At 32.7% G+C, this 14,945-nt stretch overlaps 1 protein-coding gene across 1 annotated transcript; it reads left to right on the forward strand.

Annotated features, from left to right (window-relative positions):
* The first annotated feature begins 3,733 nt into the window (after positions 1 to 3,733).
* On the forward strand, positions 3,734 to 6,903 carry LOC119638960 (serine/threonine-protein phosphatase alpha-1 isoform). The gene is made up of 8 exons (XM_038036117.1): positions 3,734 to 3,933; positions 3,998 to 4,301; positions 4,364 to 4,495; positions 4,735 to 4,951; positions 5,015 to 5,103; positions 5,162 to 5,358; positions 5,423 to 5,570; positions 6,319 to 6,903. The coding sequence occupies exons 2-8, from the start codon at positions 4,253 to 4,255 to the stop codon at positions 6,468 to 6,470; spliced, it is 984 nt and encodes a 327-aa protein (XP_037892045.1). The 5' UTR covers positions 3,734 to 3,933; positions 3,998 to 4,252; the 3' UTR covers positions 6,471 to 6,903.
* The last annotated feature ends 8,042 nt before the right edge of the window (positions 6,904 to 14,945 follow it).

The raw sequence follows: 14,945 nt of genomic DNA on the forward strand, positions 1-14,945 counted from the left end.
TCGTGCACACATTTGGCTGCCTTTTCATTTCAAGGTCTTGAGAATTTTCTAAAGAACCAGGACGGAGCAATCGCGAAGAGAAACATCTTTAGTGTTATAAACTTCACGATGCATTTAACGTACCCACAGTGGTATATAACTAAATAATAATGGATAATAGCCGTAGAAAGTAATGTTGAACTCGTTTATATTGGTACACGGGATATGTGCGTGCGACAAATTGGCTGATCGAAACAACGACAAATTATAACGAAAAAAAAAATTGTTAAGAGATAGAAGATAACATAAATTCACTTTTTTAACACAGTTTTCAAACTTCGACTTAAAATTTTTGTTAATCGCGCATTATTATTTAGGCCTACGAAAAGCAATACCCAGTAATGATCACAATCAGTAACACAAAACAGGTGTAATTTTATGAATTATTATTAATTACGCATGAAAGAGAAACTCGAAACACTCGTACTAGTTTATGTGCAACTTCAGTGGTCTAACTGACGAGAAAGTATCTTTTAAAACTCTTTGATAAGTGACCGCTGTAAATTAACTATAGGGGCAGTGCTGTAATTAATTGCTATGGAAGGTCAAGTTCATACTTATTAGGCTAGAAATGCAAACAAGTTTCATATTGTTTTGAGTTTTTCTTTGAGTTAATTTATGACACACTTTTGAATATGTGGGTTATCTCCAGAACTTTGAAACATTTTCTTAAAATGTTCTTTTTAGAAGTGCGGTGTACTGTAATCAAAAACTAAAAATGAACATCAAATTTTTTTTGGTAAATTGAATTAACGAATCTAGCGCACAAGCTGTTATGTTTAATCACTAAACCATTCGTGTCTCTTATACCAAATAAAATACTTTGTAATCGATTTACGGATCTATTATTTAAATGTATTTCAAGAAAGCAATAGCGCAAATATCTACAAAAATTCATGAAATGTAAACAACTAAGTAATAGATTTATTAGTCTTTCATTAAATAACTGCATTATAAGTTTTGTAAGTCTCTTAAGATATTTTATTAATTTTTTTTTTTTATTATAACATTTCGAACTTAATCATTTTTTTCATCAAGCAATTAAAAACAAAAACATAACACATTTGTAGTTTAGAGTTGCCGTGATGGTAAAAACTGAGTCATTACGAAGCAAGGAATATTACTGAGAGATGCGTGAGCGTGAATAAAGATTTTTAGTATTACATATATTTTTGAAAAATCTAAATTGAATAAATTATAGAAAACAATAGTCATCCAAAATGTAACGAAAAGATATTATTTTTCTTTGGCTGTCAAAGCAAGCGAAAATTGATGGAAGCCCCATAACTAGAAATAAAAATTGGAGACATCGTATAGCGACAGTGTATGATGATGTACATAAAGATTGATGATTCAAAATTGATTACTAGCATTGGGGTAAAAAGTGAAATAAAAGCATTAACTCTTTTATCTTTCACAAATTTAAAATTTTTTGATTTGCTGTTTGTAAGCAAACAATTTTGTTTGAAATTTATTTTCGTTCCAATTTACACTTCTTTTTGTTTTATTAATGCAAGCAGGTAATGTTGGCAAGTTTGCTTGCGATCATCGCCAAATGCGCCAAACCAAACACTATTCCAGTGACAAGAAAATTAAATAACTTCAACAACTTCAAGAATATTGGTTGGTACAAGAAGCCATTGGTAATAGGAAGCTAAGACTAAAATTTGCGAGGGAAAAAGCAAAAATTCTTTACTCTCATCAGCAAAGCCAAAGTCTTAGTTTTCTACTACGTTCTTGTACCTACAGCTTACGTTGCGAGCTTGGCAATGGTCACGTTACAGTTGAGCTAATGGAATCGGAAAATTGGTGTTTATGCATGACATTGTAAACAAGGATGGTTTTTGTAGGATATGGAAAGAAGATTTGAAAGAAAGAGCGGACAAACTTGGGGTTTTCTGGCAAGATAACGACCTCAAGCGTGAATCCCGCTTAATTCAAGAATGGCTACTATATGACTCTCCCAAAGCGCCCCAAAGTGGGCATGAACCCCACCAAAAATATGTGGGATGAATTGGATCTTTATGTACGAAAACATTCAATCCCTTCTTTCCAGGATCTGAAAAACAGACTATAAGAGGAATAGAGTAACGTCCTTGTTTCCGACACAAAGGAAATCTTATAAAATATGTCAAAAGTCTTAAATGACGTTATTAAACAAAAAGTCTCTAGATAGTCTCTAAATAGTAATTTTTAACAATATGCCGCTTTTTTTCTCCGTATTCTTCCTTTTATAAAATATTAATGACGCAATGTTCTTGAAGTTGTTGAAGTTATGTAATTTTCTTGTCACTGGAATAATGTTTTGATTGCTTGTTTTTTTATATTTGAATACGTATTCCCTAGTAGTACAAGTTAGTAAAAAAAATTTTTATGTCTGAACAATAAACTAGGTTTAACAAACATATACTTTTTATGGAGCGAACGATCCCAACATTAATGAGACTCACTGTAACTTCATATTATTATTAGTTCATTGAAGAGGAGAAGGATGCGATTGAATACTGGAAGTAAAACTTTTTATATACTGGATTTTCTTTTTATTTGTTCATTGTTTATATGAATTAATCACTAATTCTATATTATAACAGAACTGGTAACATTCATTTTTATGGAAAACCTTTAAAAAAGAATATATAATATAACAATAATGAACTTTCCGGCTATAAAAACCTAAAAATTTAAAAACCGGATTTAACTTTATTAATTTTGTCAAATGTGAAATTCCACTTAATTACTTATTCATTTTATTTTGCATGTTTATTATTGTTTACCATATGTAATTTGTTTATACAAACAAATGAACGTCAATTTGGCACTCACTTTTTACGTTTCTCTCAATGATTAATGCATTATAATGAAACATTTGATGAGAAGCATTGGAAAACTGGCGATAATCAATTGTCTCCTAAAAAAATCAGGCGATAATCACCACGATGATCGCTTACATAATTGCCCGCCAGCTCTAAACAACTAATATTTACGCAAAGCGTGAATAAGTGCGTCTGATTTAACAGTTTTGAGAGAGCGTTTCTCGCATATTTTGTGCTTACCTATACCTAAACAAATTGAAACATGGAAATGAAAGCCAGTTAACGTAATAAAGATTAATGATCATTTAACTTGCATTCCGATCATTCTGCTGTAATTGATCAATTTGTTATTGTGAAACTAATAAATGCATTGACGGTAAATTTTATTAAACTTTTGTTTAGAGAAATTCTTGCGTATAAGCAAAAACATCTTGGAATCCATATTCTACAACATTTCCAATTAAACTTATTTATCACATTCGTAATATAAATTTATAATTCGTTACAAGGCACAGTCATAAATTGTATAAAAAAAAAATTCTACGATAAAAATATGTTGTATTTAAATTTATTAAAGCAAAGGAAATAAAACGTACATCTTTAAAGAATTTAATAACTATTAGGATAATTTGTTGCTAATTAGGTTAAACTCAAACAAAAATCAAATATAATTTATGGATTTGTGGTCAAGATAATGTTTGCTAAAGTTTCGTAAACAACAGCTGACTTTTGTCCTACAAGAAATGGTATTTGAACCAAGCCAACTACATTTATGCTGAAAAATTTTTTATTGCATTGTCGTCTCTCTCCTTCTTTTTAAAGCCCACAATACAAATTTGTATAATTTAAAATGGCGTCAACATTTTTCAACAACTGTAATCATTCCCACTCTAGCTTTACAATATCTATGGATGTAAAAAAATGCAGTTTTCACCCGTCGTGTTAAGAAATTTTCGATTTTATTAGAAAATTTTTGTGGATGTTTCATCTTTTAAACGACGGCACAATTAAGTGCGGTTTCTATTGATTTATTTCGTTATACACACGGTTTGTTTAACAAATTAAGAAAATTTGGTAATGTGTAAGATAAATGAAAAAAAAAAGTGAGAATATGTTGAAATAAAGAAAGAAAAATTTATACGTAGTCTCGGAACAACAATTTGCGCCGACAAACTGCCACTGCTGAAAGGCCCTTACCCTGAATTCCATTTATGTTTAGTGGGTATATCAACAAAAGTAAAGGTAAACTTTTGATGATTATCGGAGAGCAACGAATTAACGACAAATCAAAAGAATACCGCCAGTTAAGACAGCTTAAAAGACTGTGAACTCCTAACCGTTGCCACAGTTAATAATCTGAAGGACGGTTGGAGATTTGATTTGTAAAACACACCAAAGGCATGTCAGATATCATGAATATTGACAGCATAATTTCGCGATTATTGGAAGGTGAGTTTTCTTCGTACGCAGCGGAATTTTCATTGATTTAATTGTATATAATTATACGATAGTGCGAGGCGCAAGACCCGGCAAAAATGTACAATTATCAGAAAGTGAGATAAGAGGTTTATGTTTAAAATCCAGAGAGATATTTCTATCTCAACCTATACTATTGGAACTCGAAGCGCCATTAAAAATATGTGGTAAGTGTTTAACACAATATTACAGCACAACGTATGCGAGCACTAAAAATTATACCTATTGGTCAGAATTTTTTATTACCTATTTAGAGATTTCAATTTCGCTTACCTATAAACGTAAAGCTTGAAAATTTTCCGCTAAGCAACTGCAACTTTCTGCTGCCTATTTATGTTAACACGATGATTTTCTTATTCAAAAACTTTTTTTGTAACTTAATTTGTTTCTTAAATTTGACAATTAGGTGATATTCATGGCCAGTATTACGATTTATTGCGTTTATTTGAATACGGCGGATTTCCTCCCGAATCTAATTACTTATTCCTGGGGGACTATGTTGATCGCGGCAAACAGTCTTTAGAAACAATATGCCTACTATTGGCTTATAAAATAAAATATGCTGAGAATTTTTTTTTGCTGCGTGGCAATCATGAATGCGCCAGCATTAATAGAATTTATGGGTAAAACAATTAGTCAAATAATTCATATAAGTTTATTGCTGATTCTTTCACCCTTTATTTTAGATTTTACGATGAGTGCAAACGACGTTATACCATTAAACTATGGAAAACATTTACAGATTGCTTTAATTGTCTACCAGTAGCAGCCATAGGTATGTCTTGTTTAAAAATATTGAAAAGTATGATATTTCAAAAATTATTATTAAATAGTGGACGAAAAAATTTTCTGCTGCCATGGTGGTTTAAGTCCTGATCTAACAACGATGGAACAGATACGTCGTATTATGCGTCCGACAGACGTGCCCGATCAGGGCTTATTATGTGATCTGTTGTGGTCTGATCCCGATAAAGATACCCCGAGTTGGGGCGAAAATGATCGTGGGGTTAGTTTTACATTTGGTGCGGAGGTAAAATTATCTTTGACTTAGTTTTAAACGTTGATAGAAGATAAAATATATTTGATTTGTTTAGGTTGTAGGAAAATTTTTAGAGAAACATGAATTTGATTTAATATGTCGAGCCCATCAAGTTGTTGAAGACGGCTATGAATTCTTTGCTAAACGTCAGTTGGTTACTTTATTCTCAGCCCCAAATTATTGTGGCGAGTTTGATAATGCGGGTAAGTATTCATATAAATAGCAAGTGAGAAATCATTCTACATTTTTTCTATTAAATGCTGGCGTATGGGCTCTCTAGCATCGAAAGATTGCCCCATATCGATAGGATAGCTTCAGTTGATAACTAAACAGAATATCAAATGGATTTCGACTGTGGGCCCGATGTTTTTAATTTAAACGTCACATCGTTTTTTTACGGTCTGCAGACGGAACACAAGAAAACACGCTCAAACGAGTGCAGAAAGTGAAAGGTGGTTTTGCGAGTTGCATACACCCGCACAACCCTAGTATACCCTTGTACTGCAAGTGGTATAAAAAGTTGCATATTGAAAGAAGCAGTTTCAATTTTTTTTTACTGTTGGGGTAATTGTCGATTTTCAAAATTTGTGCAGCTTCTTTCAGTACAAAAAAGTTTTAATTATGGTACGTTAATCATTTCAATCGAATCCAATTGAATCAAAATCCCGGCTGTAACGATTTTACATGTTAGGTAAGACGTTTTAATGGGAGATTGATCTCTCGAGATGTACAGGTTTGACATATATATTCCCACTGTGCTATTATGGGCTTGCGTCCTATCCACTTAAAGCTGTAGAAGAAGTATAATCTTAGTTAAGAAAGAATAGCCTATAATCTATACTCGGTACTGATTAAAAACTTTGCTGTCAAAATGGTCTGATCGGATAAGTTTCACTTTCATATTTTGTTATTTAATATTTTTTTTTTTTTTTTTTTTTTTTTTTTGTATAGGTGCCATGATGTCGGTGGACAATACGCTAATGTGTTCGTTTCAAATTTTAAAACCTGCAGATAAAAGACGTTTCGTTTATCCTAACTTTGGTAGTTCGGGGCGTCCATTGACACCGCCTCGCGGTGCCAACAACAAAAACAAAAAGAAATAAGTGCAAAGTTCCATCGGGCTGGTTAAACCAATACCGCCCAAGTGTGTGGTAATCTAGGCCAAATATATTGTAATTTTTCATAAAACCATCACCCACCCAAATCATCTAATACTGTGTTGTTTTTGTAAAAAATTACAAATGTTTGGGCTGAAAAGTTAACGCATTGATTAAGAAAATTTGAAATTGCTTTTGTTTCGCTTAAGCTGTTCAGGTTTCTTTCTTTATTTTTATGTATGTATGTTAGTTTTTGTGTAATTATATTACTATCGCTTTTTTTTTTAATTTACAATAATTGTTAAACTTTATCTCTGTTTAAGCACATTTATTAAGCACACTGTGAATTTTTATACTATTTTCTATATCATAAATGCAAGAATACCAACATGTGAACGAAGAAGGGCAGTAAGTGTAAATTATTAAAGAAAAAAAAAAACAAAAGCCTATTGTAGGGTTAATTTTTATTTTTTCGTAAATTTTAAGTTTATTTTTATTTTACCACAAACATTACACCAAATACAAGTTTAAACTGAAAGAAAAGCTTAAAAGCCACAATAATAATAATAATAACATATTACAATGTCAAAAGCATGTAATTATTAAGTATTTAAAATGCATTCAAAGAAATTTATTGATCTTCTTTTTATTACGTTTTATTTTATTTTAGAAGCCTCTGTGTTAGATAAACAAAAAAATATGTAATAAATTAATGAATAAAAAATATACATTTAAATGTAATGATTATAAAGATTTGGAAGGCAGCAAAGGCATCGTCTCATATTAAACATTATTTATACAGTGACTTATGTATAAAAAATTGCACACACATACGCGAGACGTATGCGTTAAAGTAGGAAGGCGTATGCTTATGCATGTCCACGCATACATATATTGGAGTACATGCATACATAAACGCGTACATATATACACACGCAATGTGGCCATTCGTTCCCTGCCTAAATATGTATGTCATTCTTACAAAGTAACTAAATCGTATGCTACAAATTTAAAAGGAATTTTTAAAACAATAAAAAAATGTTTGTTTATATATAAAATTAAGTGTATACAGAAAACAAAACCGCATATAAACAGTTGAAAAAATATTTACAGACCCATGAAAAAACTCCTTAATAAACCATGTCTGTTATTCTCTCCCACATCTACACACAAACATATATAGAATTTCAATAATTTATTATATAAATACATACATGTATAACCTTACACAGATACATATATATATATATATATATATATATACAGATACATGTGTATATATATATGTATGTATAGTAGATATGCATAATCTAAGAATGGTGAGGATGGTGATAATGTTATAAAAACACCCTTAGAACTTAAAACAATATAAAAATAATTTAAGAACATACACACAAGGCAGCGGCACTTGAGGCAAGTGAAAGGAAGAACCATAAAATTTAGGCCATGTTATGAATAATTATGTGTTTTAACTTTGTTTTTATACACACATACATACTGGGTAGTGCAAAAACTTATATATTGCTGGACGTATACAATAAGCAGAACCGAGTAAAAAAAAATTCTCTTTCGTTTTTAAACCACAATACCCTCTGATTTTCTTACGAGTTTCATTAATCATAATAATGTATGTCTTTCTATTAATGTTAATTTTATATTTACACACATAAAAACATAAGTTTTGTATTCAATTTCACTTTCTTGAACATGTTGTGTAAATTTGAAGGGCGATTATTTAAACATTCAATTTAAACATCGACATACATACCATAACGTAATGAACAAATTTTTTTCTTTGCTGAATAAACGGAAATCGATAAGTTTTCAACAACTTGCTTCAAAAACACGATGTAAGAATCCCAGCAACAACAATAACAACCGCACATAGAAAATGTAAATCATCAATAAATTCAAGTACATTTAAACACCCGAACATTTTTAGCTGCAATAGAGTAACAAGGGAATAAGTAAAAATGAATGAATAAATAAAACTATGTTATAATATAAAAAATAAATTGCAAATAATGGCATAAACCAATAAGCAACAATAAAGTGAATATATTTAAACAACAACAAGAAAGGTCGCTTGCCTATTTATCGCGTTTTAATAATTTTACATGTAAGTCAAATGTAGGTTTAGCGGTTAATGATCGCTTACAGTGCACGTACATTGATAAACAAACATTTGAATACCAATTTCATTCTCACGGACGATCAGATCGCGTTCGGTTCGGCCATCGTACATGGAAGTATCTTCTTGTGCTGCGATTAGTTTATATCGTCCCATCACCAACTTGCTTATATACGATTATCCTCGCTTGCTAGATGACGTATTCAGCGTGGCCTAACTAATTGGCTTATAATCAGTATGTCTTTTTCGTAACATGTTTCTTTTATTAGCCTTATTAAAGTAGGCAATTCTGCCTACTGATTTTGGAACGATCATACTACGTGAACTTTTTCACATTCATTTTACATTTAATAATGTAAAGTTTATTGCATGAATTTTAAACGCTCAGTGTATTACTTTCCTACTGCCTTTAACGATAAGATAATTAAGCCCACAATGCATAGAAACAACTAATCGTTGTAAAAAACGATCAGTCCAATGTCTAAAGCGAGAAAGAAATTTAATTTACCTTGACTCTAAATTTTTAATATTAACTAGGACCTCGTATAAAGTATTTCACTGCAAAGCAGGACGAAAATCAAACACCGTTTCGCATGCCTTTCATAAATTAATGTAGAAAGACGGAATAGGTCAAAGTTTGCAAAACCGCAAAGGACAAGTAAAGAAGTAAGAAGTGAAGTAATTTTGTCCAGGTAAGGCGGAATGCCTATTTATCAATTCATCACAAAAATAAAACCTGACTATGCGAATATTTTGCAAGACACGCTAGCAAAATGCGCTAAAGCCAAAATTCAACTTCACTTCAAGTGAAGCAGTCAATTAGTTTCTAGAGCAAAAAGACACTTCAGATAATTGAATACAAAGTTGAATGCTTGCAACTTTTAAGCATCATTATTTCAGTCGGATTTTCGGATTGGACAGCGCCATTGACAGCTGTTTGTATACGCAGTAAAGCTTCATCCGGTGTGAAGAGTAGTCTTTCTGCAATCACATTCTTTTTCTTCCAAAACCTGAAGTTATATATAGCAAAATTGTTAGCATTCATTAAGACACATTGACCTATCAGACGCTTACCTGCAGACGAAAACGACTTCAAATTCAGCCAAGTTTCTCGCTATACACTCACAAAAACTTTTGTGAACACGGTCGTCTTGGTCTTCAATGGTCATTTGCAAACTAAATGAAATATTTTTAAAACTAAATTGCATAAAAAATAAGTTACGTGCTTACTCTTCCTACAATACATACTCTACCTACCTATAAGTCAATCGCACGCACATATTCAACATAATCTAACTGAATTGCGAAAAATATAACGCAAGATTACAAGTGAGAAGTGAGAAAAAATTGGTAAAAACATCAAAACAAAAAATTCAACAAAAAAATTCATCAAAAATCTCATAAAATATTGCGAACCGTGTTAAAGTAAAACGATTCGTGTAAAAAGAGATTCAGGTGTGTTATTTTTGTGTAAAATCACAGTTTTCACGAAAGCTTTCATATTAGAGGATGCTTCGATTGTTGTGGCCCAAGTTTAGCAAAATTAACTGATTTGTCAAAGATTTTAAGGTTTTTGGTCATTTCCACCACAAAACACTACAAATTAGACGTTGGCACCATATAACGGCTTATTTCTCTTGAGAACCTCCACATACGGGGGAGCTTAGAAAACAGATGTATGGAATTCACAAATTAACTTTTGAGCATTATTTCTCCTGTGGGCCAATTTTCATCATAATGTGGGGGGTAGGAGTTCTTTCTTCTAGGCAATCATGATCTCTGTACAGAATATACACACGTTATTCAGCCTCGAATGGATATTTCAATGTCTTTATGATCATTGAAGACGTCCATGAATGTGCAATATGCAGCAGGTGTAAAACTCAAAATAACAGCGTGGCTCGCAAATGCAGGGGTATAGTAAATTTGTTGGCCGAAAATAGACGCTTCCGTTGTAGCGCTTTTTTCAGCAATGAAATTTTGCATAAACGGTTTTCTTCATTTAGAATATTCACAATTTTGCTATGAACGCCGCTGCGGCTAATTCTGTGTCTTGCGTGGAATGGTAGATATTTATTTATTATTAGATGCTTGCATGTATGTTTATCATTTTTTACTTGGAAACGCATTTATTGAGAAAAATTGGTACAATATATATTAATCACAATATTTTCCATCATTTTCTAGAACCTTTACCAATCCTTCTGGCTACATGGCAATACCGTGTCAAAAAAACTTATATTATACAACTTTAAGTTCATGAAAATTCCGCTTCGGTGTCGATGTGGATGGTTCTTCTGGACTAACCCACTATTTTGATGCATGCGGTTGTCGTAGTAGACCAGTCATAAGATGCCACGTAAAACTCTCCTGTTTTGATCTGGCAAGCAACGAAACCGCGATGTTGAAATGGTTCGAAATGGCATTTTCAGTCTATTCGTATGGCAGACATAAGCTTCTAAAAGTGTTTGATGGGCTTCGACAGCAGATTTCTGCGTTCCATGATTAGCGTCGATAGACACTGAATTGCTCAACAATACTAAATAGAAAGCTGTTATTTTTCATCTCATGGTACAATTATCTCACATTACTTTAACGTTCTCGCCAATAGATGTCGCTGATCAGAATACATGCAAGCGCCTGTCAGGTTGCAAATAAGAAAACCCATTTATAGGAAATTTTTTTAAAATAATCTTATTTATAGAAAGAGCAGACTTGGGTTTTCACAATATGTCACTCCACTGAGCTCGCAAGCACGCTTGATCGGGATCTATCGCTGAGGTCTACAATCTAGCTCCCCTCGTTTCGAGAAAATCCTGTGTTTATATTTTGTTGTGATGCTTTTTGTTCTATGATCTATAACATGCCCTACTTCCTTTGCCATAGGATTCGAATTTTTAAGACTTTCTTTACAAAGGATCCATTACCAAGAATCCTTAACGGTTGATTCTTATTGCAGTGACAAAGATGTCTCTTTTGGTAAATCGGTAAATCGGTAAGAATTTAGAAATCAGACGACGCTGCCTGAGCGAACTGCGATATACGCCTTCCTAGCCGTAAGGATTGATTTTTTCGAAAGACGAAATTGTTTTGAATATCGATCGAAAATTGTTCGTCCTTAAGTATAACAACTGAGTAGCTAGCAGGTTAGAGATCTAGTCACATAAGTTTCTATTGTCTATAAACAGACATGTGGACTTATGTTAACCACGTAAGGCTTTACTACAAGCGAACTCTTGCGAGTTGATCTCTTCCCAAGATTTTTACTTTAAAGAAATGAATAATCGAGTCCCTTTCCTAACATATCCGATGCATATACTTTTATTATATGTTTATTAGATTATTATTATGCACACTCTCTCTTTTTGTTCGCAGTGAATCGTGCAAAAAAAATCGCGTAAAATCCTACATTTGGGGATATGTCCAACAACTTTAAAAAATTTTGTAAGATAAAAAAACCTAAATGTTGTCTGAAAAAACCGTGTAAAAAAGGGATAATATAATCCATTTCATTACAAAATAATATTCACATTAGTGTGCAGAGGAATTTCCACCCAATATATATAAAAATTTAAATGGAGATTAGAAATAGAAATCGATTTCGGAACCATTCATCGCTACTTTATTGCAAGCGTACACGTTTTTTACAAGCTGGACCAGAAATCGGTGAATACGTCAGATATGTCTAGCCCAGCTGTCGGGGTTGATTTAAATGAAGAATTTTGTCTACTATTAACGGCACAGTAATGACTAACACATGTATGGGCCGACCGACCAAACTACCCCTTATCACGGTATTCCTCCAATTGTATTTTGTTGCTGTATATATAAGTTTTTGTAAGACGCTATCAAAAATAAAATTAAAAAAAAGACGGTTTTTTTGGAATTCGTGCTAAAAAGTATATTTACGTCGTGTAAAAAAAGTCGTATAAAAAAGAATTGGGCGTGTTATTATTATATATTAAACTTTTTATTGTTTAGTTTTTTTTTATATTAATACATTGGTTGATAGTCTAATGCCAAGCTAGGACTCAATGCCAACTGCTTGGACTTTGTCAATCTAAATTTATTATTCTTGAATTCTTTAATAATTTCCTCTCTTAGTTGACGCTGCTTCAATTGGTACGGTATAGATATATTGAAATTTTCGTAATTCTTTTTCTGTTTTGCAATCACATTCGACTCATATGGTTTTGAGATACAATAGTTATCGTCATCACTTATCGATGATAAATTTCTGTATTGTTGCTTTCGTACATCGTGTCGTTGTTGTCTTGGTTGCTGATAGAGTATTTCAAGCTGCCGTTGCTCCCCAAAACAATCGTGTATATTTTTTAACCGAAACTCTTGTAAGCTATAAAATTTCGCATCTATTAAATTACCATAGGCCTCTTTAATGTCGTCCGTACAAGTTTGTAAACAACTAGTATAAGTGGGTGAACTTGTGGCACTGTGACTATTGTTGACTTTCGGTCGGGCCAAGCATTCATAGTTGTAACGTTGCTCAGTAAACTCGTATTTGTTGTTGCTATTTTTTTTTTCGTCGTCATAACTGGGTTGTATCACGTTCTTAAGACTAGATTTTGGCCAATGTTTAGCGACGTTTGCGTATGAGGTAATAGAGTCATTGTTACTGTTATTGCTTGATGCTGAATCACAAAGATTGCGGGTTTTATATACAACGTTGCTGCCTTTTTGCGTATGGCCTAAACCTTGGCTGAGGTTAATATCTTTCGAGGACAACTTCATAAATTGTGTTGTATGTTCTCGTGTTGATAGTGGTAATTTAACAAGTTTTTGTTGGTTATTACAATATCTTTTCCGATATTGCAATATTCCCTTCTGAGTCTTGTTATTCATGCTTATTCAATATTCAAGGCAGAGAAACGTTTTACAATGAAACCGTAAAAATTTTCAGAAATAAAAGTAACAAGCATTACGCGTTCACGGTTCAAGGTACTTAGCAACGAAAATATCATTTTTATTTTGTATTTACAATCTAAATAAATATTTAGAATTTTGGAGGATAGTTAATGGTGGCCATGGAGATTAGAATATGTATTTCTTTTATATCAAACACCGCAGCTGTCTTTTCGTTTCATTTTAAAGTCGGAAACGCTACTAAATTTGTAATGCCTTTTGCAATGTAATCCAGGTTCGCTAGAAATTTTAATATATTCATTTCCGTCTGTGTTCTACTCGTTCTGGTGCCGCACATATGTTCCGAATTGATGGACGGGTTTGAATATAGACGTAGATGGTTCACCATAAAGACCAAGAAGAAGTAAGAGCTAGCATTGAAGGTTATCAATAGACTAGTATGAGACGAAACAGTGTGGGAAGCAACAAAAATTCCTTATCTATTTGGAAGCAAAATTGAAAAATGCCCTATCTCAAGTACCGCCTGACTCGGCAGGATCGAACTCGAGCAAATGTGCTTCCAAATTATCATTGTCCTAACACATTTTACAAATCCATGTATAAACTAAAAATAACTGACTAGTCGACTTGTCGCAATCTGCTGCCTATTACAATGTCGACGACGGAAAGGATTAGAGCATTTTTTTCCCCAGTTGCGTACAGTTGCATGGAGAAAGAGTAACAAATGGTACCCTGTAAATGGCAACAATTTTTAATTTGGAATTTAATCCTCTATCCAAATGGTTGTTTATAAATTGATAAAAACCGGGGCGCAACCAAATCAATGCAACAATGTGTTTGCTGTACGTATTTCACTGTGATGGCCCAGTGGAAAGCCCCGAACAGACTGGCAGGCAAAGGTGCATGTGCAAACCACAAAATCGCTTCTATCTTTCTTAGACTTTACAAGAAAGATTAAAAATTTACCGTCCATTCACCGTTCGAACGAGAAGGTGTAAAGAAATGAGAAATAATAAAATGTTATTGGAATCATTCTTTACGAATACTTTCGTCTCTCGCTTTTCAACTTATTCTTTCAGTCAAAAATGGAATTTTTACACATTTAAAGTGCATCTTCATATATACTATTTTAAAAAAATTTTAATTATCGCTTAACTTCCGGTTCCCTATAGAGTAATTGTGCGGCAGTTATTGTTTTAAATAAAATAGTGGGTTTTCATTGTTACATAAATGCAGAGAAATTACGCTGTTATGTACTTCAAGGCAAGTAAGAACAACAACTATTGGTTACTCTATAAGTCGCCGGAATTAATAGTGTTCTAAGTTTGGTTTCGAACACTGAGAAGTGTGCATCAGACAAGCCATACACATGTATACTCGCTCAGCACGGCATTCTGAGTCGATAAATTCTATTCTAAATACAACCGAACGTTGGGGCATACAAAATAATCACTTTCTATCCCCAATTC

This window comes from Glossina fuscipes, unplaced genomic scaffold (genome assembly GCF_014805625.2).
Source record: "Glossina fuscipes isolate IAEA_lab_2018 unplaced genomic scaffold, Yale_Gfus_2 111, whole genome shotgun sequence".
Classification (NCBI taxonomy): domain Eukaryota; kingdom Metazoa; phylum Arthropoda; class Insecta; order Diptera; family Glossinidae; genus Glossina; species Glossina fuscipes.

Excerpts from the sequence above, each read along its gene's own strand:
- LOC119638960 (XM_038036117.1), top strand. The coding sequence starts at position 4,253 with ATGTCAGATATCATGAATATTGACAGCATAATTTCGCGATTATTGGAA. Across the intron at positions 4,302-4,363 it reads AATTTCGCGATTATTGGAAG|TGCGAGGCGCAAGACCCGGC; the intron begins GTGAGTTTTCTT and ends ATTATACGATAG. Across the intron at positions 5,359-5,422 it reads GTTTTACATTTGGTGCGGAG|GTTGTAGGAAAATTTTTAGA; the intron begins GTAAAATTATCT and ends TGATTTGTTTAG.